The sequence below is a fragment of the Triturus cristatus genome, chromosome 1_2 (genome assembly GCF_964204655.1).
Source record: "Triturus cristatus chromosome 1_2, aTriCri1.1, whole genome shotgun sequence".
Classification (NCBI taxonomy): Eukaryota; Metazoa; Chordata; class Amphibia; order Caudata; family Salamandridae; genus Triturus; species Triturus cristatus.
In genome coordinates, this window is record NC_140580.1 from 215,847,570 (window position 1) to 215,875,450 (window position 27,881).

The window sequence follows — 27,881 nt, forward strand, 5'->3', positions numbered from 1 at the left end:
GGGCTCATAGGAGCAGTTGAAATCACCGCAGATTAGCAAATTGGCCCGCCCCCTCCAAATACTAACATAGTATCCCAGTGCCATCACAACTTCTGATGGTTTCCCTCCTGGCTTTCCTCTGGCATACACATTGAAAATGATAAGTTCGCCAAACGATGGAGATTTTAGCTTAACCGCCAGAATGTCCCTTGAATTAATTTCGAGTTGTGAAATTGTAAAACCATCATCCTGTTTTACCCAGGTAGTCAGTCCCTCCTTGGGTCTCCCTCTATTTGTTTTGGTTGCGGCTATTGCAAAGTGGAGATACCCTGATCTGTATTGAGGCTCTAATGCCCATGTTTCTTGCATATTGACTATCATAAAATTATCAATAAAAGTAGCCCAATCCCTGGAGGACAACTTGTTTTTAAGACCTGCCACATTCCACGAGACCAGAAACTGGGTCTCCACATTACAGGTTATGATATTTTGAACAGTTGCAGAAACTCCTGTACTATTGATATCCAACTTTCCATCTGACTCTATTCCGCTACCCTCCACCAGGCGGTCGATATCAGTTAACTTCCCTGGAAGGTTACTAGGTATAGAAGAGCCTGTGGCCCCAGCATGAATCTCATAATTATTTAGACCATAATTAGATGTATCATTTGTGCAGTCGCCTTGGTTAGTTATTTGTATACTGTGCTCAGGGTTAATTGGCACATTAATGGTAACACCGGTCAAATTAAGATCTCTATCGGGTATGTTTAGGTCAGTGGATGAAATCCTATCCAAGACCTCAACCACACCCACTAACTCCTCCCCGGGTAGCTGTAGACTTCAATCACAAGCATCCAGACCACTGAAGATGTCGAACCGGTTAGACACTTCCAGTGGAGTGAATAGTGCTGGATAGTCCAAGCTCCTATGTGCAGGGAATCTTGGCTTAGTAGGTACTGTGTTCCACCCAGAGAATTCTGGAGTTATGGCTGCATGTTGCACATAGGCAGGGTTCCTGATATTCATCGTGCTGGGGAATTTAATACTAGGTAATGTATAACCCCTGGTCTGGTGGGTTGAAAATACTACAGATCTTGGGTTAAAATAAGTCAGAGGACGTGGAATAATGCTACTATCTAAATTGACCTCTGGCCAGTTCAGGATATAGCGTACTGCATTTTGGTCTCTAAAATTTATCACAACCACATCCCCCCCAATATCTTTGGGTCTACCCCCCAACCACTGGAGCCGGCGTACATAAATTATTTCGCCATCTATATTACTGGCGATTGGCCTATGTAGTGCCAGCCAGTGTGTTATTTTGTTCTTCAGTTGGGAGAAACCCTCTCTCTTATTCACTGGGAGCTCGGGAACCCCCGTTAGAATCACAACATAAGGTACAGCCTCGGGCGGAAGATCCGGTAAGGGTCCCCTAGACTGATTTCCCCGGGTCTGCCACAAGCCTCCCTCCTCATATCTCTTTGGTCCATTCAGGCAATTACCCATGTCTCTGGTGATATTATTTGCAGAGATTATTGGAAGACATTTAGTATTAACTGATGTATTACGCACAGGAACGTTTGTCAAATTGGTGGTAAGGTTGCTCGCAGTGGATTTGGGGGCTAGAACTGGCCCTCTCAATAGATTGCTACTAGAGGACGGGGCATCTAATGATGGGTTAGTTAGAACTGTGTTTACAACTGGCCCAATTTCGATTGATGGTGATCGAGATTTATCAGTAGATTTTTCCCCAAGGGGGAGAACTGGGACCTGATTAAACTCCGAATGACCTTTTAATTGTGTAGGACTAGACTTCCTACCCAGGTCTACTTCAATTTTTCCTAGTCGGTTCTCTATTTTTTCCAATCTTTCCACTATTGCGAGGGTATAAGAACGCATAATCAGCTCGATACTGTCCAAGAGATTGCTAGTGAGTTTAATGTTAGACCCATTGTCTTTAGGGCAATGTTCAGTACTATATTCCCCCTCTAGATGTACAGAGGTCGACGATGGTATAGGAATAATGTCCAATCCGGTCACGTCCTTAGAAATTACAGCGGATATGACTTTAGAACTGGGGGGGATTGCCTTCTTCCCAAATTCGGTGTGGCTCATCCTCTGTTTTGAGGATTCCATCCCTTTACGTCTCCTCTTGGTAGGTGGTGGACCATGCTTTGTAGATTGTACAGCTTTCTTTGTTTTTTGTCTATTAGACTTGTGGGGGGTAGGTGTCACTGTTGTCGAAATTCCTAGAGAGCTGGGTAGATCAAGTGATGGATTAATGATATCAGTTCCAGTGGAAAGAGTACTGGGTGCTACACATTCTCTCAGCAAAAGTGGAACACCTTCTATACTTAGGGTATCATCAGCAGGGGCTGATACAGGAGTATACTGGTTTGGAAGAATGGCTATGGGATTAGGCTCAAGCAGTGCCCTATTTTTGATGTTTTCTATAGAGCGTCTACGCTCAACTCGGCGCTCTGCTAGAGAGGACTCTGTTATGCCTGCAGATGGAGTCTTGGTAAAATAATTGTCCATTCATTATAGTTCCCAGTCTGTCAGCCACCGTGGAAATTGGGCTCGGCACACACGTGGTCATAATAGTAACTGCGTCGGGTATATGAATTAAAGCAATGGGAAATATGTGCAACTTACAGTGCGACGTATTCTTATGTCATTCAGTATGACCAGAGTGCTGTGCCCGGGCCGGTCTCGTCGGTCCTCGGAGGGCCACAGAGGGCCCGCCCTTTGCCCGGGCTTAGCCCGGCGCTGCCCGCGCATGTCCCGCGATGCGGGGGGGGGCTCCTGTCTTTTGGGCGCCTCTTGGCGCGTAACGTGCGTCAGCGGCTTCCCTTGGCGCAGGGGATGACGGGAGGTGTAGTCCTCGATGCACGGTGCAGCCGCAGCTGATAATGGTGGCAGTGGCTGCGGGAGGCAGCAGGTAACAAAGAGAGAGCAGCCCAGCAAAACGCAAGCACAGGGTGAGTGAGGGCACAAGCTCACTGCTCACTGGACGTGGTCGCCAAGTCTGGTGTCAGGAACCCGCTCTGCCGAGGGGGCTCCGGTCTTTTGGGCGCCTCCTGGCGCGTAACGTGCGTCAGCGGCTTCCCTTGGCGCAGGGGATGACGGGAGGTGTAGTCCTCGATGCACGGTGCAGCCGCAGCTGATAATGGTGGCAGTGGCGGCGGGAGGCAGCAGGGAACGAAGAGAGAGCAGCCCAGCAAAACGCAAGCACAGGGTGAGTGAGAGCACAAGCTCACTGCTCACTGGACGTGGTCGCCAAGTCTGGTGTCAGGAACCCCTGACACCAGTTTACTAGTAAGTGCCTTGTAAAGTGTACCAGGTGTGCCCTGGCCTATAAATCAAATGCTACTAGTGGGCCTGCAGCGCTGATTGTGCTACCCATATGAGTAGTCTTACAAACATGTCTCAGACCTGCCACTAAAGTGTCTATGGGTGCAGTTTTGAATTCCCTTACAGCAGTGCAGGGGGAACTTTCACGGTTTTTAAAAAGAAGCCTCACTTACCAACCTAGTTGGTGACATGCTTCATCATTCGGTTCCCACCTTGGAAGCCAGTGCCTCCAAGGTGTGCTTTAACACCTGATTACAGTAGAACTGCTTGTTTTTAGACTGAAGTAAAAAGGTGCACATGATTTAAAATTGACTCAAAGTCACCTACCTAATAGGTTTTTTAATCTTGGTGAGCTTGTGCAAGTTTTAAATTCAGTGTTTAGGATACTGTTGAGATGTCAATGGTTATGTACCACATATCATGGTCAACATGTTTTAGCCATTTATGCTAAGCACCCAAGTGAGACTATACGGCTATCGCCAGGACTGTATATTCAAACGCATACACACTAAGCCATGCGTAAGTGAGCCTGGTTTCAAACTCGGAGTTTTTCTGAATCACATTTTGCGATAATTTTTTGCTGTGTAGCACTACTCCACAACATGGATCGCTTCAAGGTGGTGGACTATGGAGTAACACTTTCATCAAGGTGTCTCACCCTCCGATACACCTAATAGTCTTCCTCGTAAGGTCCATATCCTAAGGTTACAGACCTTGTGAGGAGGATCATTAGGTGAATGGCTGAAACATGTTGACTATGTTAAGGAGTACTTGAGACATCAGTGCTGCCACATTGGCACAACGCATCTGGATTTTTGACGCATCATCTCCCAACATCGACTCTTCATTAACCGTGCTGCAGTAATGAACAGAGGCCTCGTGTCTGGGAACCGACGCATCAACTCTCCTGCCAGTAAGGAACCAACGCATCACCTCCCCTGCCAGTAAGGAACTGATGCATCACCTCCCCTGCCCAGCAGTAAGGAACCAACACCTCACCTTCCCTGCCAGTAAGGTACCAACACATCACCTCCCCTGTGTAGTAAGGAACCAACACAATGCTTTTGCTTTTTTACATGACTTAATAAAGTTACCAGATTACCAGCTGACTAATCAGCTATGCGGGGGAAAGTGGTTCATTCAATGTAAGCCTTCTTCTAACATGGGTGACTACTGTCCTCGCTCATGTCCAATTCATCACACAACTGATGGTTTACGATAGCTGGTTCATAGCCATGGAGTTATAGCTTTTGTATTTCCACCCCAGGTTGAAAAAGGTTGCCTACTGGCCATCACTGGCACAGACATGCTCGCAATTACCTTTTTTAAATGTGCAAAAGGCATTATTTAGTGGCTGTACATTTGACCTTTACCTGCAGGACTGAACAGGAACTGCAAAGTGCGAATTGGACCGGTCTGCACCTAAGGAGATTGTGAGCTGAAGAACATTACCCTCTCCACTGCCCACCAGTTTGCATTTTAGTGATTGGGCAACAGCAATTAGAGCAGTTCTTCTCCCTCCCCTCACACCTTTCACAGCCCCTTAGGTTGGGGAAGGACCCCAAGGTTGCCACCTTAATTTTGTCTCTTCCTGGCAGAGGAAACTAAGACCGCTCACACAAAAGGAGTAATTAACAGTGCTTTCCTCAGCTCCAGAGGAAGGTGTGGTGATGAAAATCTGTATAGTTAATTACCTATCACACTTTCTCAGGCCGGAGGACAGCCTGGCCCACTGTGCAAAGAGGGAAGTCAAGAAAACTGGAGCCAGCGCAAGAGGGAGCTCCTCTTTGAAGCTTTGGAGGATAAGGACCTGGCAGTGATGTCAGTGATGGGTGGAGCTGAGGCCCCAGAGCAGATGTGACTAATGATTCCTGGATAACACCAGCTTGAACTGTCCCAGCATACTCTACAGAAAGGTTGGGGCGGGGTGGAGAGATGATGTGGCACCCCAGGAATATCCAGGGGTGCCCGTCTTCTAGAACTTCCCACCCACTTTTAAAACTCATGTACAAGGGAGAGAAAGGGCTGTTTGTGCTTTTTGTGCTTTTTGATGCTAGGCCCTTGGACAGCGACAGCCATGCACAACTGTAAGGAGAAACCGCCTCATTCCCAAAAGGACCAAGTACTCTGCACCAACTCATCCCAGCACCATTGGGTCTCTCCAAAGGCCAGGGAGGTTGGCCCCCTTACAACCCTGTAAGGCCAGTTGGCAGAAAGATCAGCTCCCAGAGACAGAGACTAGGAGGAAAGCTGGTGCAAGTAGGTATTGGAACCAGCTCCCTGCAAGTTACACCACTTTTCAGGCCAGGAGGCCTGCTGGAAATACTCAGGTGGCTAGAGGTAGCCACCAGGAGTAAAACAAGCTCAGGCTTCTATAAATCGGCCCAACAGGGTCCAAGTTACGGTCTTTTCAAGTTTGCGACCTTGAACCCCATTTTGATCGACGGAGCTCGTGAGGTTCTGCTGCCCACCTGAAAATTACCCTCAGGGTGGGCAAGTTTCCGGGAATTGGCGCAAGGAGTTTTTTTCATTCTTACCAAGGGAAAGGGCATGCGTGTGGCCCCATTTCTAAGCACATTCTCACCCCCGGGGGCCCCACCTCTCCAGGGGCTGACGTCAATGGAAACCAAGGAAGCACCGTCGCACCCACCAACAAATAGAAAAGGGCCCTAGGACCCAGTCTCTGGGCTCCCACTGGCGATGGCCTTGCTCCTGATCCCCATGTCCATGTCTGGGGGTAGCAGGCGGCCACCATATAACAAACTCCCTGCCCACATGGAACATTCAGGTGAGAAGCACACTGACTGCCCCCGCACCAGCATAAAGGAGTGTTGGCTGGGCAGGTAGCCGGCTGGGGCAGCTGGGGGACTGCTCCCAGAGCTGCCCCAACAAGGAGGCAAGGCAGAGTACCTGGGTGGGACTGGGTGCCCCAGACTTTTTTTTAAAAAAAGAACAAAAAAGAAAAGCTTTGCAGCTTTCCCAGGCACAGAGGGTAGCTGCTAATAAAATAGTTACTCCTCAAGGCTGGAACACCCCATAATGCCCTGTAGGGCTGTCTTATTTGCATATTCTTCTTGCCATGTGGTGGCCAAGGTTGGCAGATACACCACTAACACTGAAAAGAAGTGTTGCATGGGATGCAGGAGTTGCAACAGACCCTCGCAGAAGTTGCTTTAAAAAACTGACCCTGTGTTGCTGTGGTTCACAAAACTATGAGCCTCTTGAATTTTCATAATTATTTAAGCATTCCCAAGGCAGGAACCTTTCTCTACAGCTGGGAATGCAGCACCCTCCAGTGGCTGATTCTATGGCTGATTTTGAAGTGTCCTGAAAGTGGTTGTGTTTTATGTGGCCTGAAAGGATATAAAAAGCACACAGACACAGTATGTTAATTTTCAAATTCTTTATTGATCTAGTAATGTTGACAGTGATAATTGATTTAGGTTGATAGGCTTTATTAAGATTAATAATATTTACACTTGGTTATTACTAATTATTGTAATTACGCACAAAATTATGATGTTTTTAACCTGTGGTTTGTTGTTTTCATAATATGGTGATAGAGCGTTGCTGATGCGAAAATTGTAGGGGTGCACCATATAAATTGTTAGTCCGCACCCGCATATAACTGAGCATGTTATCCAAGTATAATGGAAATGTATTCATTGAAATAGAAAAGTAGAAAAGTAAAACAGGCCTCGAGAGAAGAGAAAGGCCACTTGTTATTTTGAAATGCATTGGTATATGTGTAATGCTTAGTATAAAAATGTCATGCATTAAGAGACATTAAGTCATGTTAGAGGAATGAAGAAGGTAGTTCTCTTAAGTATGAGACGAATAATTAGAATTGGTAATTGTAGTGTGTTTAGTTTTAGGCCTAACCATATATGTAAAGTGAAGGCCTTCGTTTATTTTAGCCATGCTTTATTAAGACGACAGGATTTTAGCAAAGCTTAAAATGCGGAGAGTTGTGAAACCTCATGATGTTAGGGATTTTTCTGTTCAGCATTTGGCTGCAGGCACAAGGCCATGTAGCTCGTTAGTTAGAATGAGTCTTTGTTCGAATGGAATGGAGACAGAAGGAGTAGACATGAAGGGAGTGGATTGGAATGTAAAGTTGCAACTCCTGGTACAGAGAAGGCCTGGGACCCAAGGTCGAATTAATGGAAAGGAAGATGAAAGGATCCAAATGAATATATACTGAAGGAAGAAGCTGCCTGGAGGGGTGTGCTGAAGGGCGTGTACAGTTTTTGGGGTTTTGTATTAGGGACAGAGCCCCGTGGGTTGGGCAGACGAGACTTAGGAGAGGGACCGAAAGGAGCATCACAGATCGAGCTCTCATATGGTGAAGACTTCTTAGGAAGTTTCACTGCTGACACCTTTTATGCGATCCTCACCTGAAAGGGAATGTTGAGTAGGGATGTCACCTTAGAATAGAGTAGGGACAGTAATGATTTGATTCATGACTGTGAACTTTGATATCACAATTGCTATAGGGTACTTGATGCTTTTGGAAGCTGTAATTCTGTTTATCTTTAGTCGTATGCGGATACTTCGTAGACTGGCATTTGTATTAGTCCCCATCTATCTTTTGTGCCTTGTATTGAGGTGCCTATATATTCAGATGTTTTTGCTGATAATAAAGGGTCAACCTCCCAGATCATGAGGCTTCTTTTCTGAGATGTCAATTTGCGGTAAATACGATTTGATAATTGTGTTTCTTCCCTCTACGCTATTAGGCAAGTAAAAAGATCCTGGCGACCTGAGTGGGTTCTTGTAGGTAATTAGATGAGAACAAGAACCGGCGTTCCCAGTTGGTAGCAAACGAGGATGGTTTCTTTCTGATAGCGAGGGAAGATTGAGATTAGGATAAGTGATCCTTGAGGCCCATCGATGATAAGTGAGGTTGAATCATCGGAGGGCGAACTGCAGACGACCTGGCGGACGGACATAGATGGCGAGTAGCAGTGCGGCAGCAAGCAGAAGCTCGAAGAGTGAGTATGAACAAGATACGATGTTGTAGATTGCGGTGTTGTGTTATGTGAGATGTTTTGCGGAGTTAGTGTGAATGTTGTGTGATTGTGAGATCAGGCTGTGAGCGCGCGCAGCCCGGGAAAGTCTTAGGTGATGAGAAGCCTAAGCGAGAGGGTGTAGAAGACACCCCTGGTAGATTTTGTTGACCATTGATCGTGAGGTACCATCGATCACCTGGACCGAGATAGGGGGAGTGAATGTATGAGTGTGTGTCAACCTGACGCTGGTCGTGGGTTGTTGTATGTGGAATTGAGTATTTGTAACCTATCAGAGGCGATCTGTCTGCCCGGCAGGGACAGACAGTAATCAACCGAGGTCGACAATTTCGAGAGACTGTGGACGGACAGTCAGAGACTGTGGACGGACAGTCAGAGGCTGTGGACGGACAGCCAGAGGAGTAACTTGTTTGGGATCAAACGGTTATTTCAGCGTGTGAATGGGACGAATGCAAGGGTGAGACGAGCGGTGTGCAGGAGGGGAACTGCTGCGAGTGAGGAACAGTGACATCAGAAGGTGTCGCGCTGCGATAGGCTGGTTGGTGTAGTTCGCGCTGTCATTGGCGGACAGATATCAGGAAGTAAACAGAGATCGTGTGCGTTTAGCATTTGGTCATTATGAAATGTTTTAAAGTTTTCCGAGAATTTTGTCGAGGGGATGAACATGTGGTTACTCGAGAGGGTGCGGAGGCCCCTCCGGAGGACACGCCAGCACACTACATGGCAAGAAATGTAGGGTTGCATACCATAGTTTGGCTTGAGAATTGGCATAAAATGACTCAAGGAGAAGGAGAGTTAGCGTTCCCACGATATGGTTCATTCAGATTAGCAGTGTTGTATCAGCTGAAGACTGTGATGGCAGCTTTACGACCTATGCCGAGGCCCACACAATTTGAAGCACTACATGCGTGGATTAGAGCAGCGCATGATAAAGAGAGAGGCAGAAATCAGGAAAGGGTGAAAAGGTCAGTTCAGGCGTTCCAAGATGCTAGATGGGATGCAGCGGAGAAAAGATGGAGAATTCAGGCAATAGAGGGACATAAATTATATCCCTTATTAGAGATGACAGGAAAATCAAAGGAAAAGACAGTAGACGGGGAGGAAGACAGTGACACGGATGATAGCCTGGTAGAAAGGTTGTTATCCGAGAGACCACCTCCATACAATCCCGATGCCTCAGAAAGCAATGAGACGAAAGAAGAAGAGAGTAGGGGAGCAGTACCCAGATCAGAAGTAAGAGTAGAAGGAAAGATCTCTATGGGAACCGAGAATATCAGATATAAGTCTGTAGGCAGCTCGGAGGTGGAGAAAGGAGTGAGGTTACCAGATGCGCTGAAAATACCAGTTATCATCGGGCCTATTGAGTCGATGTATGAGCTTGAGCCAGAACCGGCAGGGAGTTTAGAGCAATCAGAGGGCAGGGCGAGAAATGGGGTAGAGGAAAATGGATCGGTGAGGAGAATAGAGCGGATTCCGAAGCCTATAGAATGGAGCACGCCGATGCCAGCTACAGCTGACTCCTCTGGAGGACAGGGAGAATCGAGACCTACTAGACCTAGGTCTTTAGTGGAGTCAAGATCAGATTTGAGAATGTGGACACCACCGGTGAGAACTCAAAGCCAAGGTGTGTTAGACGCAGAGAGGGATCGAGGGGCGATTGTAAATCGCTCTGTTCCCATGGGCAGACCAGGAGAGGGTAGGCCGCAAGAAAGAGAATGTGAGTACAGTGACAGGGATGATACAGCCTGCCGAGGAGTGCTGAGGGGAGCTTTGAGAGGGAAAATGTTGGACGTCGTAAGGCTAAAGGCAGAGTTGGATGAGATAATAGGTGGAAATCTACCCCTGGAAAAAATACTAACTTACGAACAAGATGAGTTACTCTTTTTAGCGAAAGATGTGACTCGTAAAGCATGCACAGCTCATGAGAAATTGTCAGATATGGGGTGGATTTGTCAAAAACTAAAGCGTTGCAAGGTGATCACCGGCTACAGTATAGTGATCAGGAATTGGAAGACAAGAGACTCATGGGATTGAGAACCCATGTCAAGGATTTGATTATATCAATGCGGGCATGGATCATGCGCGATAAGTGGGATGAAAGATGGTCCAGGAAGAAACGTTCTAGAGGAGTAGTGGGAGAGACGCCACCTCCGGGTGGAGGGACGACGGCAATAGGGAGTTTCCCTTTAAGGGAGGTACAGAATGGAGGGTACGTACATGTACCCTGGAGTAGACGGGACTTAGCGGCCTTCACAAATGATTTTCCCCGGCTAAGGGAAAAGCCTGTGGAGTGGTACAAGCAAGTTGATCGCTTTGTCAAAATCTCGAAGGTACTGTGGATTGATTTGAATACTTTGTTTGACATTGTGATCCCAGGGGATATGTGGTCGGCATGTAAAGTTGCGATTGAATGGCCAGCCTCAGAGCCCGACAGGGATTTGATTACACATAGTCCGTCGACGATAGTGATGAAAAAGTTCGAACAGGTAATCACTTGGTTGAAATCGAAGGTCTCACCTCAAGACACCGATTGGGTGAAGATAGATAGGACTGTACAAGAGCCTAAGGAGACAGTGCATGAATTTTACGTGAGGCTTTTGCAGACTTTTAAACAGTACAGTGTTTTGGAGGCATTGGATACCAAAGACATGGGACAGTTTGTGTCCAAGTTTGTGCTGGGGTTGAGGCCAGAGGTTAGTCTAATGATACAGCAACATTTGATTTGTTGGCAGAATAAGCCTGTGGATGAGATTCTCCGATATGCTAGATATTGCAGTGATGAGATGGAATCTAAGCACAAGAAACTGAAAGATAATCTGCTATTAGTACAGATGCAGACCGCAGTTCAGGGACAGTCTACCGGAGGAACGTTGGGAAGGAGGCAGGGAAATTATCAAGGAGGAGCACAGAATGCTCAAGGACAGGCGAGGCCGAGAGGAGTAGATCCTAAGACGTGTCAGTGTTGAAAAAGACCACAGCTTGTCACCTTTGCCACCAGATTGGACACTGGAGACGCGAGTGTCCTTTTAATCCGTTAAATCAAATACAGCAGGAAGAAGAGGTGACCCATGTTCCAGTGGCAGACGCACTCCCTGTAGTGACGCAACCTAGAATGACAAAATGGGGGACGAATGTTCCGCAGGTGCAGGTTCCCCGACCGCCTAGAATACAGAATATGCAGCAGGGAGCTCGGACATACGTACAGATGCCCCTATTCGAAGTGAATGGGGAAGATGATTCCGATCCAGCAACGAGATCTTGCTGGGGAGGAGACGATGATTGTGCGCTTAGAGCGGTCCTAGAAGTAGATCAGAAGGGACCCTTTGTAGAAGCAGAGATCGATGGCCACCCTATGACCTTTTTGGTTGATACGGGGGCTACAAGATCGACTGTAAGATCTGCAGTGATCCCGTATCTACCCCTTTCTGGCCAGACAATCCAAGTTGTTGGGGTAGCGAATAAGCAATTGACTAGCCCACTGACGGAACCAATACCGATTAGGATCGGGAACTTCAGTGACAGACACCAGTTCGTGGTGTGCGATTCTAGTCCAGTCTGTTTGTTAGGAAGAGATCTATTGTGTAAGCTTAATTGTACCATCTATTGCACCCCGAATGGAGTGGAAGTTCAGACAAGAGACGATGATGCGACCTTTAAGGTTGCAAACCAGCGTTGGTGCGTGGAAATGTGTCCTGCACTCACAGTGGAGGAACTCACTTTAGACTTGAGGGAGTCTGTGTCAGTTGATGTATGGGACCGGACCTTAGTGGGGAAGAGATCGGACCAGTTAAAGGCGTAGATCCAGTGAAAATAAGAGTCAAAACGAATGTAGAATACCCAAGAACTCCCCAGTATAAATTGTCACAGGAAACTATTGAGGGGATCAGACCCGTAATTGAGTCCATGCTTAGGCAAGGGATTTTGAGAGAAATCAGGGGTAGTCCGTGTAACTCGCCCATAATTGGATTGCAGAAACCGAGCGGGAAATTCAGGATTGTGCAAGATTTGCGAAGAATTAATGAGATTGTAATCCCGTGTTGTCCCGTGGTACCGAATCCATCCGTGATCCTGTTCCAAATCCCATGTGATGCGGAATGGTTCACTGTGATTGACCTGTGTCAAGCCTTTTTCTCGATTCCTCTGCATGAGGAGAGCCAATTTCTTTTTGCGTTTAGGCTGGAAAATCGTGTGTTAGCATGGTGTCGTATCCCACAGGGGTATACTGAGAGCCCGTCTATTTTCAGTCAGATTTTGAAAAAGAACCTTGAAGGTCTGATGCTTCCCCAAGAGTCTGTTCTCGTCCAGTAAATTGATGATTTGCTAGTGGCGTCAAAAACTGAGGACGCCTGCAGGATTGATACAGTAGCACTGTTGAATATCCTAGGAGAGAACGGGCATAAGGTGTCTCCCAATAAATTGCAGTACTGTCTGAGTGAAGTACAGTATTTGGGTCATCGGATTGAGAAAGGCAAAAGAAAGATATCTCCAGATCGCATAGATGCGATTTTGAGAATGCCCGTCCCTACGACTTAGAGTGCAGTTCAAATGTTCTGGGAATGGTTGGCTACTGTCGCCAATGGATCCCGAACCTCTCCTTTGAAGCGAAGCCCTTACAGCGGCTGACGCGCCAGGATGTGAGTGATCCGGTACCATGGGATGAAGACTGTTTAAGGTCCTTTCTGAAACTAAGAGAAGCCTTGTGCTGTGCGCCAGCTTTGGGAATGCCTGATTACAAAAAGGCATTTGCATTGTTTTGCTGTGAAAAAGAAGGTTGCGCATTGGCAGTGTTAACTCAGGTTCATGGAAATGTCCGTAGACCAGTTGCCTATTTTTCGGCTACACTAGATCATGTAGCCTCTGCGTTGCCCGGATGTCTCAGATCCGTTGCTGCAACAGGTGTCAGTATCGAGAGATGTGAGAGCATTGTAATGGGTCATCCGCTTACTGTGCATGTGCCACATTCTGTTGAATTGTTGATGACCAGGACTAAGACACAACACCTCACGAATAATAGATTGACATGTTATGAACAAGTCATCCTAGCTGCTGAGAATGTAACGTTGAAGAGGTGTTCTGTTTTAAATCCTGCCACATTGTTGCCGATCCCGAATATAGATGATGAAGATTGTGAGGATCATGACTGCCTCGATGTGACTGAATTGTGCACCAAACCCAGACCTGATATTGTGGATGAACCACTTTCCGAGCCAGACAAAATATTCTTTGTAGACGGTTCATGTTTAAGAGACAATACAGGTCAGTTGAGAGCAGCCTTTGCTGTCTGTACTATCACCGGAGTGGTCGAAGCCGCTTGTCTAGAAGGATTATACTCTGCACAGGTGGCTGAGCTTATTGCTTTGACTCGTGCCTGTTTGGCCGCTAACCAGATCCGTATAACGATTTATACGGACAGCCAGTACGGGTTTGGTGTCGTTCACGACTTCGGACAGTTATGGTCCCAGAGGGGGTTCATGACATCATCTGGGTCACCCATTCGGAATGGAGAATACGTGAGACAACTGTTGGAGGCGTTGCAAGGCCCTGATGAAATTGCAGTGGTAAAGTGTTCTGCTCATACAAAGGGAAATGATTTTGTGTCTCTGGGAAATAACTATGCAGACGAGGTTGCTCGATTTTGTGCAGAACAAGGGTGCGACTTTACAGAACGACACATAAGGGGAAATGAAGAAACAACTGGCCTCAGTGTGATGTTGGCAATGGCAGATACATGGGAAGAGTTGAAACAATTGCAAGACGAGGTGTCTGACCAGGAACTGGATAGTTGGGTGCGAGCAGGATGTGAGAAGGGAGATGTGGATGTTTGGGTTTCGAGTGATGGAAGAGCGGTGTTGCCGGAATGTCTGTTGAATCCAATGGCAAGATTGATATCTTGGCAGGGATGCGATGGTGCGAGTGTTTCGGCAAACATGGTACAATACGAAATTTCGGGCAGCAGCCGAAGCTGTATGTCAGAGATGTGTCACCTGTCAACAAATGAATGTGGAGAAAAAGACAGCTGTGACAATGAGTCACATAGGGAGGTCAGGTGGCCCTTTCAACAGGATGCAGTTAGATTTCATTGAGATGCCCAAGTGTAATGGGTTGAGATACATATTAGTCGTAGTGTGTGTCTTCTCTAGATGGGTGGAGGCTTACCCGACACGCAGGTGTGATACTCTAACTGTAGCTAAGTTACTGTTGAGAGAGCTCATCCCGAGGTTCGAGTTCCCGACCTCTTTGGAATCAGACAGAGGAACGCACTTCCACAGTGAACTCATGAAATTGCTTTGTGCTGCCCTGAACATAGATCAAAGGTTACATTGCAGTTACCGACCCGAGGCTTCTGGGATAGTAGAACAAGTTAATGGGACATTGAAGGCCCGAAGGGCAAAAATGTGCTCCTCAACTCCTCTGAAGTGGCCAGATGCCTTACCTTTGGTTCTGATGAGTCTCCGAAGTGTGCCTGATAGGAGAACTGGATTGTCACCCCACGAAATATTGATGGGGAGAGCGATGCATGTGCCAGCAATACCAACCTTTGCATTGATAAATATCACTGATGATGTAATTCTCGACTACTGTAAAGGCCTGGCTGATGTGGTTCATTCTGTGTCCCAGCAGGTGCAGGCGGTAGCTGTTCCAGCCGCAAGTGATCTGTGCCACGACCTGTGCCTAGGGGATTGGGTGTTGGTGCGAAAGCACGTGAGGAAGAGTTGCTTGGACGTTCGCTGGAGAGGCCCTTACCAGATTATTCTGGTTACAAATACTGCAGTGAAGTGTGGGGGACTACCGAACTGGGTGCATGCCTCCCATACCCGTAGAGTTCCAGCACCCTTAGAAGATAAAGCCCCTCTCGTGAACGAAAACCCAGCTGAGGTGGCAGTGCCATCTGAGAGGGCAAGTCAAGCTGTAAGGGTGGCTGACGCAGCTGGTTGTGCACTGGAACAAGCTGCAAGCGAGGGAGAGAGAAACTCCGAATCAGAACCAGAAGCAGAAGAAGGTGCATTCAGCGGAGTGGAGCCAAATACTCCTGGAGAAGAAGGTAGTGCACAGGGTATCGGAAGGGAGAGCAGGGGTGTCTCAGAAGCAGAAAGAGTTTGGCCCGTGAGTCTGAGACGGGTAAATTCGAGAGGGACACCGAGAAGAGATCTTGCCCCAGTATCGGAGGTGGCCGAGTCGGAACAGAGTGAGGAAGATCAAGATCCGGAGGCTCCGAGAAGGTCGAGGAGAGCCAGAGTGCCGTGTCACAGGTACGCTTCACCTGAGTGGACATACGTAGCAACGAATGCTAGGACCGATGAGTACGGGGAGGCTGAGGTCGATTACTCTTGTCAGCGGTCCACCGACTCTGAGGGCGGAAGTGTTGCTGAAGATCCCAGGATTGGAGATCGAGGGAGTATTGACTCTCCATATTCCAGATCCGCCACTCCTGAGTAACATTCGTGGTCTGATTTTGGATACATTGGCTTTCCCGAACTTTGCAGTGGTACCTTCTCCCCAAGAACTGAAAACTCTCAAACTTGAAATTTTGCAAGGAGTCCTAGAGCTGTTGGGATCTGCCGTTATTTTGGATTAGAGATGAACTTTGTCGAGAAGGAGCAAAAACAAGGGAGCCTTTGCTGATCTGAAAGAAAGTAGAGAACTGAGCATTAGAAGAGAAAATTAGCTACAGGGGATAATTGTTGCATTGAGATACAAGCCTGAATGAGGAAGAGACTCTCGCCCATTATTATCGAACTAGATTCTGAGCGTGGGGGAAAAATGGCAGAGCCTAGAAATTCACACCGTAGGGTGAAGACAGTGATAGGTACACTTTTGGGAGTAATCATAGCTGGTATTTTTGCAGTAGTCATAACTTCGTATGCAGTGGCCCATAGGGAAGAGGGGAAGATGCTGGGAACACCTGCACCTGTCACTTCCAGTACCCAGAAGGATATTTCAGGAGATAAAAGGGCTATGATGTTAGAAGAGAGTCGCATGTTACACATGGATTTGTCGAAAGGTGATTTCAAGCTCAATGCATATGCGAAATTGTTGTATGAGTACGTTGATGCGATGGATGCGAAGGATTGCTATGTGTGCATGCAGTTGCCTGCTTCTGTAGATGAGGGTATTAGATACCATCACCTTCCATTGACTTATGGGATTTCTTGCAGTCTATTGCTTAGTCTGTTCTACGAAAGGAAACAGTTTGAGTACTATTTCTCTAATTATGACACAGTACTTCCTGACGTACCAGCGTTTAAGCATTTGAATAAGTATGATTATTATAAGTCACATGAAAGACTTCGGGCTTATTTCATACCGACTCAAAGTTTGGATACTGCTTATGCTCATAGAAATAATTTGACATGTTCCGTGTCAGACACTGAAAAGAAATTTATTGGCCAAGTTGAAGACAGATATAGAAAATTAACCCAAGATAAAGATGGGGGAAAGAAATCAACAGATTGGACAGAGGAAGAGAAACTGCATAAGTCAAGGGGAAGTTATGGACCCAGAGCTTTAGATCAAGTGCAGAAGGGAAATTTGTGTGTTGCTCGTCCTCAGTCGGACAAGGACAAAATCTTGGTTGGACACAGTACATGTGCCCATACCTTTACTATGGAAGATTCAGCTAAGAACTTTTTGCAGAGTCAGATACAGGTCATCCCGACAGTGTATTATGTGTGTGGAAGGAATGCATATGTAAGGTTGCCTGAGCAGTGGTATGGGACTTGTTATTTGGCTGTTATTTTTCCGAAGATATACCATGCGGAGGACTTGACTCTGCTAGAAACAGGACACCACTCTAGAGCACAGAGAGATGCAAGTGCAGGAGCTGTGATTGGTGATATCTTTGGAGCAATCATACCCGGTCTGGGTGTGATTTTGAATGATGTGAAAATACGAAAGTTAGCAACTGTGGTTGATGAGTTGTCAATGAACACAGCGAAGTCATTGTTGCTGGTGGATGGAGAGATGTTATCGATCAGGACAATGGTTTTACAAAATCGTCTTGCATTAGACGTATTATTGGCAAAATAGGGCGGAGTCTGTAAATTGTTGAAGGTTCAAGAATGTTACACGTATATTCCAGACAACAGCAAAGAGCTGAGGAAATATATAGTCAACATTGCCACACTTCATGAAGAAGCTGCAATATTGGCAGAAGAGAATGTGTGGGAGAAGATTGGAAAAGGATTTGGACATGTGGGAAGCTGGTTTGCAGATTTCGGAAAGGGAATTCTTGGGTATGTGCTGAAACCAATTTTGATTGTGGTGGTTTGTGTGATCTGTTTGTGGGGACTTGTGAGAGCGTACCAGTGGTACCGAGGAAACAGAGCTGAGAGGATTCTCAAGGGATATGAAGACGAATGGCGCATATGCAAGATAACCAGTATCAGGATCTAAAAAGAATGGAGGGTTTCCGACAAAATGCGTTGATTACCACCTCCGTATGAATGGATTTGTGTGATGACAAGTTGTCATCAAAGGGGGGAACTGATAGAGCGTTGCTGATGCGAAAATTGTAGGGGTGCACCATATTCATTGTTAGTCCGCACCCGCATATAACTGAGCATGTTATCCAAGTATAATGGAAATGTATTCATTGAAATAGAAAAGTAGAAAAGTAAAACAGGCCTCGAGAGAAGAGAAAGGCCACTTGTTATTTTGAAATGCATTGGTATATGTATAATGCTTAGTATAAAAATGTCATGCATTAAGAGACATTAAGTCATGTTAGAGGAATGAAGAAGGTAGTTCTCTTAAGTATGAGACGAATAATTAGAATTGGTAATTGTAGTGTGTTTAGTTTTAGGCCTAACCATATATGTAAAGTGAAGAACTTCGTTTATTTTAGCCATGCTTTATTAAGATGACAGGATTTTAGCAAAGCTTAAAATGCAGAGAGTTGTGAAACCTCATGATGTTAGGGATTTTTCTGTTCAGCATTTGGCTGCAGGTACAAGGCCATGTAGCTCGTTAGTTAGAATGAGTCTTTGTTCGAATGGAATGGAGACAGAAGGAGTAGACATGAAGGGAGTGGATTGGAATGTAAAGTTGCAACTCCTGGTACAGAGAAGGCCTGGGACCCAAGGTCGAATTCATGGAAAGGAAGATGAAAGGATCCAAATGGAAATATACTGAAGGAATAAGCTGCCTGGAGGGGTGTGCTGAAGGGCGTGTACAGTTTTTGGGGTTTTGTATGAGGGACAGAGCCCCGTGGGTTGGGCAGACGAGACTTAGGAGAGGGACCGAAAGGAGCATCACAGATCGAGCTCTCATATGGTGAAGACTTCTTAGGAAGTTTCACTGCTGACACCTTTTATGCGATCCTCACCTGAAAGGGAATGTTGAGTAGGGATGTCACCTTAGAATAGAGTAGGGACAGTAATGATTTGATTCATGACTGTGAACTTTGATATCACAATTGCTATAGGGTACTTGATGCTTTTGGAAGCTGTAATTCTGTTTATCTTTAGTCGTATGCGGATACTTCGTAGACTGGCATTTGTATTAGTCCCCATTTATCTTTTGTGCCTTGTATTGAGGTGCCTATATATTCAGATGTTTTTGCTGATAATAAACGATCAACCTCCCAGATCATGAGTCTTCTTTTCTGAGATGTCAAATTGCGGTAAATACGATTTGATAATTGTGTTTCTTCCCTCTACGCTATTAGGCAAGTAAAAAGATCCTGGCGACCTGAGTGGGTTCTTGTAGGTAATTAGATGAGAACAAGAACCGGCGTTCCCAATGGTAAACCCTTGATAAAGCCAATAGGCCTGTTTGATCTAAAGTGATACCACCCTATATTGTAATGTGTTGTCTGGTATAGGTTGGGGGCACTGTGATTTTGAGGGTCATGTCCCTTTGAGTTCAAATATGATTTCATAAAATAATCCAAGGTATTTTTGTATCTGCCTTATGGATACATTTGTAATTTAATGCATAATATTTAGTAGAGTGTGTGTATGTGTGTGTGTTTGTGTGTGTCTGTGTGTGTATAATAAATGCACTTTTCCTTTTTCTAAAGAATAAGAACTGACTGGACAATCATGCAATGTTATTATTGTGTGCCAGTGAATGGTGATTACTAGCCTACACCACCTCCCCTCAGTAGACCTTCGACTGCTCTGCTTCACTACCTTGAGAGTTAAGTGCTACATTGGGGTGCTTGGTTCACATAAGGAGAAACTGTGAACCTATTACTTGTGCAGGCATCACATTCTGCACAACGAATAACCCAATTACCTACAGCTATGTATTCAATTAGATACAGTCGAAGTTCAGGTTTTCCTTCTTCCCTTTCTACAGTCTTCCACACCTGTAGGTTTGGTCTCCAGTTGTTGTCACTCTTTCATCAAAGGTTGATGCCTTATTAAAACAGGAGTCCATGCCAGGAGTCCAGACCAGTTAGGAGGGACTTTTAGTCTACTGCAGAAACGAGGTCAAAGTTTACTAGGTGAAACATCCCTTTATGAGTCATTTCTATCTGAGAGGAACAGGGCAGCCCAAATGACAGATGACTATAACAGCTTTTATACTTTTCTAAATCTAATGCTAGCTGAATTGGTCATGAGAGCCATGTAAAATAATGGTCACTTGAAGTAATTGTCAGATTCAAGTAATGGTCCAATCCAGAAAATAATGAATCAAGGTAATGATTGGGTCAAAGTATTACTATGCTAAGTTATGTGGTTGACATAGCCGGGAGCTGAAAAATGCACAGCAGATCTAAAAATGGTTCTTAAAGAAGCTTGTGCTTGAATCAATCATGAGGAGTGGCTAACGATCACAAGGAGATGCCTCCTCACACAAAAAGCATCACAAATATTACTGCTTGTGCTCGGTCCTCAGGGGAGGGGCTGAATATAACTGATATCAGGCTGTAGCTCTCTGCTTCTCTGCTATGTCTATTGCTCTTTCCAGTACTATAAATGCACAACAATCTATGCCAGGTTCGGGAATGTGGAAAAGCAAATGTGCAAGGAATAGCTGGATAAAGTAAATTAACATTGTTTTGCTATTATCATTTTAGTGTCAAGAAGCTGATCACGGGCGCCATCATGAGTAACGACTTCCTGAGACAACTGGAAGCCTCGCACGTGCGACGCATGGTGGACTGCATGTATGAGAGAACATACACCCAGGCGCAGGTGGTCATCCAGGAAGGGGCAGCAGGAAACCATCTCTATGTCCTGTCTGGTAAGAAAACAAGAAACCCACACGGATCAAACTGAGCGTATTGCACTTGCAAACAAGAAAACCACATTGATCAAACTTGCACTAGTATTGGTACACTGTCTGCTCATCAAGTTGATCCCAGGAGATGTTTCCAACAGGAAGCCTTGTCCTACTGTCCACAGCTTAAACATAAGCAACGAATCTAAAGCAGGATATCAAAACAAAATAAAATTAAAAACTGTATAGCATCATTAATTGAATATGAAAATACTGGCAGGAGGGAACAGGAAGGAGCTGACGGGAAAAAGGGTCATGGGGTAAGTAGGGGGGGTGATTCTCAACATACAAGCTTTTCAAATCTCATAATATACTTAACACTCTCCTGTCCCGATATATGATCACAGTTATAATGCAACCCTCCTAAAAGATTTATTCTTTCTTAGAAGTAAATATTACACACAAACTCTTGAAACAAACTTTCACATGTGGGGGAATACAGTTCCAGCCAGGGTCTTTGAAGGAACGGAAAGCAGGTACTCTGTGATAAAATACCTTACTCATGGGGTGCTTTCACTTATCATCACACCCTTATATAATCACTTGAAACACTGGACAATCAAAATCCCACAAATGTTACATTGTTTTGCAAAAAAATCCTTTTGCCTGTTTGTTGCAATTGATGAGAGTGAAACTTCGAGTAATACTAGATTCACATAAAATGCCCCCATTAAGAATGGTCTATCATTATACACATTATCCCTCGCAATCACCGATATGGGGTAGGGAGCGCTGAGCAGGTATTATGCATTTATTGGAGTATACCTTGCAGAAATTTTACTTTCCTCTTTTTTTTTTTTTAAAAACACTTTTTATTTGTCAACAAGAGGGCAACAAACTCAACACATATTTACATGGAGAAAAAATAACAAAAAAAACATAACGCAAGTGTTGAAAACTGGATGATATAGATCATTGAGCAACACAAAATTGCAAAAGCATAACAAATACCGAAATCAAATCCAATTACAATCACATAGACCTGTATTAAAATAGAAGCCCCCATATTGCATTTAATTTTATCATATTTTTTCCAATGCATATTCCATTTCATACGCTTCCCGAACCAACATCCACCAATCACTAATAGAGGGTGGTTTTGGAGCAATCCATACCGGGGCAATTACCAGCCTAGCGGCTACAAGTAGTATTGAAGATAGGCGCGTAAGTCTATAATTCGTATTCTCAAAACCAATCATAATTTCCATGACTGAAACAGGTGAATCAATCCCCAATCTCATTGAGAATACGTGACCCACATGCAGCCAGAATAGCTCCAATTCCAGACATGTTGCGAACATATGAGTTATACTAGCCGCATGCAGATCGCATTTAGGACATTTCGTCCGGGCACTGACTGAACCGGGCAGAGCCCATTTAGCTATCTTTTCTGGCGTGTAATACAATTGCCATATAGTTCAAAATTGCTGTAGCCGCCAATTGATAGAATGAACTGAGTCATCAATGATACTTTGTGCTTGTTCTATGGTGAATGAAGTAACCCCTATCCCCAGAGTCTTACTCGAGCGTTCCGCCAATCTTTCACAATCACTTTGTCTATAATTAATAAGGCATTTATACATATGGTTTATCAGAGATTTTGTCTTCATCTTATGCAAACAATCCCAGATCTCAGAATTAGTCGTTTTTCTCAGAGTTAGATGTCTCGAAAAGTAATCCCTAATTTGGAGATATTTAAAGAGCATATGATCAGGTAGCTTAAACCGCACCTGCAAGTTCTTAAAGGATGCAAGGCCATTATAATCGAAAAGATCCCCAAGACAGATAATCCCATAACTAGCCCAGCGTTTACTAGCAACATCTTGGAACACCTCTGGGAATAGCAGATTGCCCCATAGGGGAAGTTTATCATGATAAAATTATATATTACATCTAGAAGAGATAGCTCGCTATATATATATATATATATATATATATATATATATATATATATATATATATATATATATATATATATATATATATAGTCCACTTTCAACCCCATCATGGTCCATGACAATATAGAAATTTTCAATGAGAGGGTAACTTGCCAATTGAAATCCTTGCACAAATCAGTCAAAGGTGCCCGGCAGACCCAACAGCATTGGAACCATGGCTATGGGCAACTGATGAAGAAGATTCAAAATGATGATAACATCATCGTCCGACAATCGGACAAAGGAGGTAACGTTGTGTTGTGGCCGAGACAGTTGTATGTGGAAGAGGCCTTGTTACACTTGAATGACAGAATGTGCTACAAAAGAAGCGAGTGGAAAGTGGTGAAAGCAGCTTGGAGTGACTTTTATAACATGTTATTGGCTTGGAAGAGTGCAGGTCTCCTCAGTATTGAGGAATTGAAATTTTTGAAGGTGAATCATCCTATCATGCCGGTTTTCTACCTGATCCCCAAAATACCCAAGAACGCAGTTAAACCGCCTGGGAGACAATTCATTTCGGCCAGGGGTAGTATTTTGGAAAAGACCTCACTATACATTGATTTTTTCCTACAAAAGTACGTGAAGAGACTACCTTCTTATATACAAGACACTAACGATTTTTTGAGGAAGATCAGTGATATTGAGTGGCAGGATGAATACTGGTTAATCACTTTGGATGTAACCGCACTGTATACCAGTATCCATCACCATGATGGCATCAAGGCGGTGGAACACTTTCTCAAAACTGAACCCATTTACATGATGGACCACTGTAAAATGATATCGGCCATGATTAACATCTGCCTCAACAACAACTTTTTTTTATTCCAGAATGTTGTATTCCAGCAACTAAGAGGCGTGGCAATGGGGGCTTGCTTTTCCCCAAGCTACGCGTGCTTACACATGGGCATGTGGGAGGAGCAAGTCCTCCATAAAGAATATAGCGATGTCATGACTAACAACATCATTGCCTGGCATCGCTATATAGATGACCTTTTCGTGGTCTGGAATGGGTCAAAAACATCAGCCTCCGATTTCATTCAAGCCATTAATGTTAATCAGCTGAACCTACAATTCACAGCCGAGTTGAGTCAAACTCGAGTTAACTTTCTAGATGTGGAGGTCTTCATTTCCGAGGGTAAACTACACACCAAACTGTTCCGCAAAGCAACTGCGGGTAACACCGTGTTGCACGCACACAGTCATCACCCTGACCACCTCATACGCAGCATCCCCTACGGGGAGATGCTGCGCATAAGACGGATTTGTAGTACCGATGAACACTGCAGGGTAGCTCAGGAACACAGCAAGCTCAGGTTCCTTGCCAGGGGTTATTCTCTAACGATTATTGAGAAAGCTATGTCCCGGACTAGGGCTCTAGTCAGGGATCAGATTTTGGGTCTCAACACTATTAGTTCCATCTCTGAGGTCTCTCCCAATTCGGTATCCATTCAAGATGATACACCCAGACTAATTGTAACTTATAGTCGCCAGCACAACAACTTGCGCAAAATCATCAAGAAAAATTGGTCGTTGATTCGCCTTGACCCCGTGATTGGCAATAGTGTAGCAAACAACCCCGCCATAACTTTCCGGAAGGCTCGCTCTATGAGCAACATGCTAGTTAAGAGCAGTCCTGAACTAAAGAGCAACACAGGTAATTGGCTGCAAGCCAGCAAGGGATTCATTAAATGCTCCGCTTGCAAGGCTTGTTCCCTAGGTAAAAGTATGACTACCTACATTTCTCCATTCTCCAGCACTCCCTGCAAAATCCTTAAGAAACTCACATGCAGGACCGATTTTGCAGTTTATGTGCTGGAGTGTACGTGTGGCCTGCAATACGTTGGGAGTACCAAATTGCAGGCGCACAAACGTATACTCCAGCACATGAGAGCTATTATAAATCACGACGCAGCATACCCAGTAGCCAGGCACTTCGGTGACAAACACAACAGTAACCTAGAGGACCTTAGCTACTTTGTCATCAACACAATACCTCCACTTAGACGTGGAGGTGATAGGGAAGCTATGCTCAGAAGATTGGAGACAAGGTACATTCTTGAGCTTGACTCTAAGGTACCTAATGGGTTAAACTCGAGTGAGGACTTCTATACCTGGCTCTGATTTCATTTTCATTTTTGTTACTTACATGTTCTGTAATCTTCAATTGTTAATATGAATAAGAAATATCCCTCCTGAGTCTTTGGTTACATTGATAGCAACATCCATCTTTCTTTCATATGTTATATATCTTGTTCGTTTTACTTTTATGCTTCCTCCTTACACAAGTCACCACTATGTCACATAAGAATATATTTTTTTATTATGATCGCACTGACACTTTGAACATAATTACGCGTACATTGCCTCGCAAATTCTTTCTTTTTGGCTAAATTGGTATTAGGTATGATTGAGTAGAGTCATAACCGGATTTATCCAGTTATATATGTCTACTTGTGCAGGCAGTAGATAATCAAGGATGCCTTTGCAAACCACACGTTTCGACTTTTATATTATTGATGGAGTGATCCACTTTAGGCCTCTTTATTCATGCCTTTGTCGTGTGTACACAAAATTTTGGGGTCCATGTTTTATTTATTTATTTATATGGATCTTTGGCATGGGCATTCACAAAAATTGTTGGTTTTCTTTATGGACTGCTTACACTGTACATATTGTCCTAATATTCCTGACCCAATGAATTTTTTATATATTTTATATATCTTAACACCTCTATGGCCCGTTTTCTTTCCCTCCCTTAACCTTTTTTTGCTGTTTTACATGATTCTGTATTATACACTCATTAGATGGCATAGAAAGTTTATTAGAGGAAGAACGAAACAATGTTTACAATTGTTTACGTAATTTGCACATATGTATATTACATGATGTTTTATTCTGTCATCTATGTTCATTGTGAGGATGTCATGATCAACCTTAGCACTTGCACTTTAAAAGCTCAGGCTTCCCGAGACAGCGTCATGTGATCAAGGCCTCTGGTAGGCCGAAACGCGTCATGGCGGCTATTGGGTTTTGGATTGAATAAAAACCACTAGCACTTATTTCTGGGTCCGTGTTCGTCTCTTGCGCATACACGTTGTGCTATTGTTGAGGCGATTCCTTGTGGCATATATATATATATATATATATATATATATATATATATATATATATATATATATATATATATATACTATCCCGTATAGTCTTAAACTTGACTATTTTAAAATATTTCGGGTCATTGATTCTAAACAAAAGCATATTACTATCCTCCCCCAACATGAATTGATGAAAAGAATCGCATGAGTAGGGTTTAAAAGACTAAGAAAATGACCAGCAAAGGCAGACCAAAATTTACATTTTAAAATCAGGAAAATCCAGCCCTCCCTGCTTATATGGAAGCTTTAACAAATCTATTGCTCGCCGAGCTTTTCTATTGCCCCAAATGAAGCTGCTTAGAGCTCTCCCTAATCTCTTAAAAAAAAGAGTTTGGAACCCGCAAAGGAATAGATCTGAATAGATATAAAAATTTGGGTAATATATTCATTTTAATGATATTGGAGCGTCCAATAATACCGATAGGCAATTGATGCCAGTTCTTTAAAGATGTAGCTGTATCTTTCAATAAAGATTTGTAATTCAAAGAAAATATCCTGTCTATCTGAATAGAGAGCTTAACCCCTAAATAAGGTGCTACAGAGCAAACCCCATAGATTGATTCTCCCGGCTTAAAATTAAGAAGAATTTGTGTTAATTTATGCCCTGAGATAGAGTCAAATTTGACTGCTTCATCCTCAATTACCTTTCTTGCTCTGGCTGGTTCTGTTGTGAAAACCGCAATATTGTCTGCATAGGCAATAACTTTAAGAGGAGTTACACCTGCCACTAATGGCGTAATTTGAGAATTAGACTGCAAAGCATAAATAAATGGTTCGATGTATTAAGCAAATAACAAAGGTGAGAGGGGACAACCCTGCCTAGTACCGCAGAGGATCGAAAAAGTTGATGATTGTAAGCATGAGTATACTAGTTTAGCTTGAGATTTATTACATAAAGCTTGGATCCATTGTTTATATTGTCCCTTAACACCAAACATTGTGAGTATGGCCCACAGGAAGTCCCAGCCCACCCTATCAAAAGCCTTTTTGGTGTCTAATACCAAGGGGAATTGACATCTTCCCTGCCATATCGAAAGCACCGACCACCATGTTGACGTGGGCTGTAGTATCCCTACCTAAAATAAAACCATGTTGTTGAGGAGATACCAGCCCCGGCATAACAGGGGCATGGCGATTCGCGAGTATTTTTGCGAAAATTTTGACGTCGGCATTGAAAAGTGACATTGGCCGGCACGAGCCGCACTCATCAGGGGATTTATCTTTTTTCTGAAAAAAGACTATCTGGGTCATGTTCCATGACTCTGGTATTTTACCACTTATGCCAATAAACTTATGTATAACCAGTCTAAACGGTAGAGTTAGAAGGTCTTTAAAAAGCCTATAAAATTCGATGGGTATAGACTCTTCCCCAGCCGCCTTACCTGATGGTAGAGAGGATATTGACAAGTCTATATCTTCCTTTGAGATATCCTTTTCCAATAAGGCTGATGCTTCTTCATTCAAAGTTGATAAGTATCTACCCTGGAGATACCGTTGTATGTCTTCCTCTTTCGGTGCAATAGTTGGAGTATATAGCTCTTGATAATAGGTGGAAAATTGTTCTAAAATCTCCTGAGGTTGTGAGTAAGAAATGCCATTGGCCCCCTTTACAGCTCTAATCTAAGTCAGCCCGATCCTCTGCGACCTTATGGGCCAGAATCTTGCCTATTTGCTCGCCATATTCATACTGCGTAAAACAATATTTATTAAATCTTGCTGCGATTCTCTCCCTAAATGTCTTCTTTGTAGCTAGTCTCAAATCTATTAAGGAGAGAAGCAGTTGTTCTTGATTGTTAGTACCAGACAAGACTGCCTCTGCATGTTGTTCTTCCACTCTACGCATGGCTTGAATAGCCTTCTTACTTGCAATTTTACGTGCGTTTTTCTGTTGCCATACATATTGTTGGGTTACGCCTCTAGTAACTGCTTTCCAAGTATCCCATACCATAAACGGAGAGGTTGACCCAATATTTTATTTAAAGAATAAATCAAGCTGTTTCCCAATATTAGCTAAGTATACATTATCTGAAAGTAAGTATCTAGGAAAAGAAAAACGTTTAAGTGTCTTACATCCCGCTATGGTCCTAAATAATAATAATATAGGATTATGATCTGACGTGACGCGGGGGCATACTTCCAGATCTGACGTCAGCATTATTTGATCGGACACCCATGCCATATCAATTCTAGAATAG

The 27,881-nt window shown here is 44.2% G+C and overlaps 1 protein-coding gene across 2 annotated transcripts in view; it reads left to right on the top strand.

The window, feature by feature from the left end:
* Positions 1–27,881, top strand: part of LOC146867068 (cGMP-dependent protein kinase 2-like) — a 1,824,148-nt gene that overhangs the window by 344,721 nt on the left and 1,451,546 nt on the right. For both annotated transcript variants that reach the window (XM_085603485.1, XM_085603486.1), the window contains exon 3: positions 20,389–20,555. In XM_085603485.1, the coding sequence (XP_085459611.1) occupies positions 20,389–20,555 (167 nt within the window). The remainder of the gene's footprint in view (positions 1–20,388; positions 20,556–27,881) is intronic.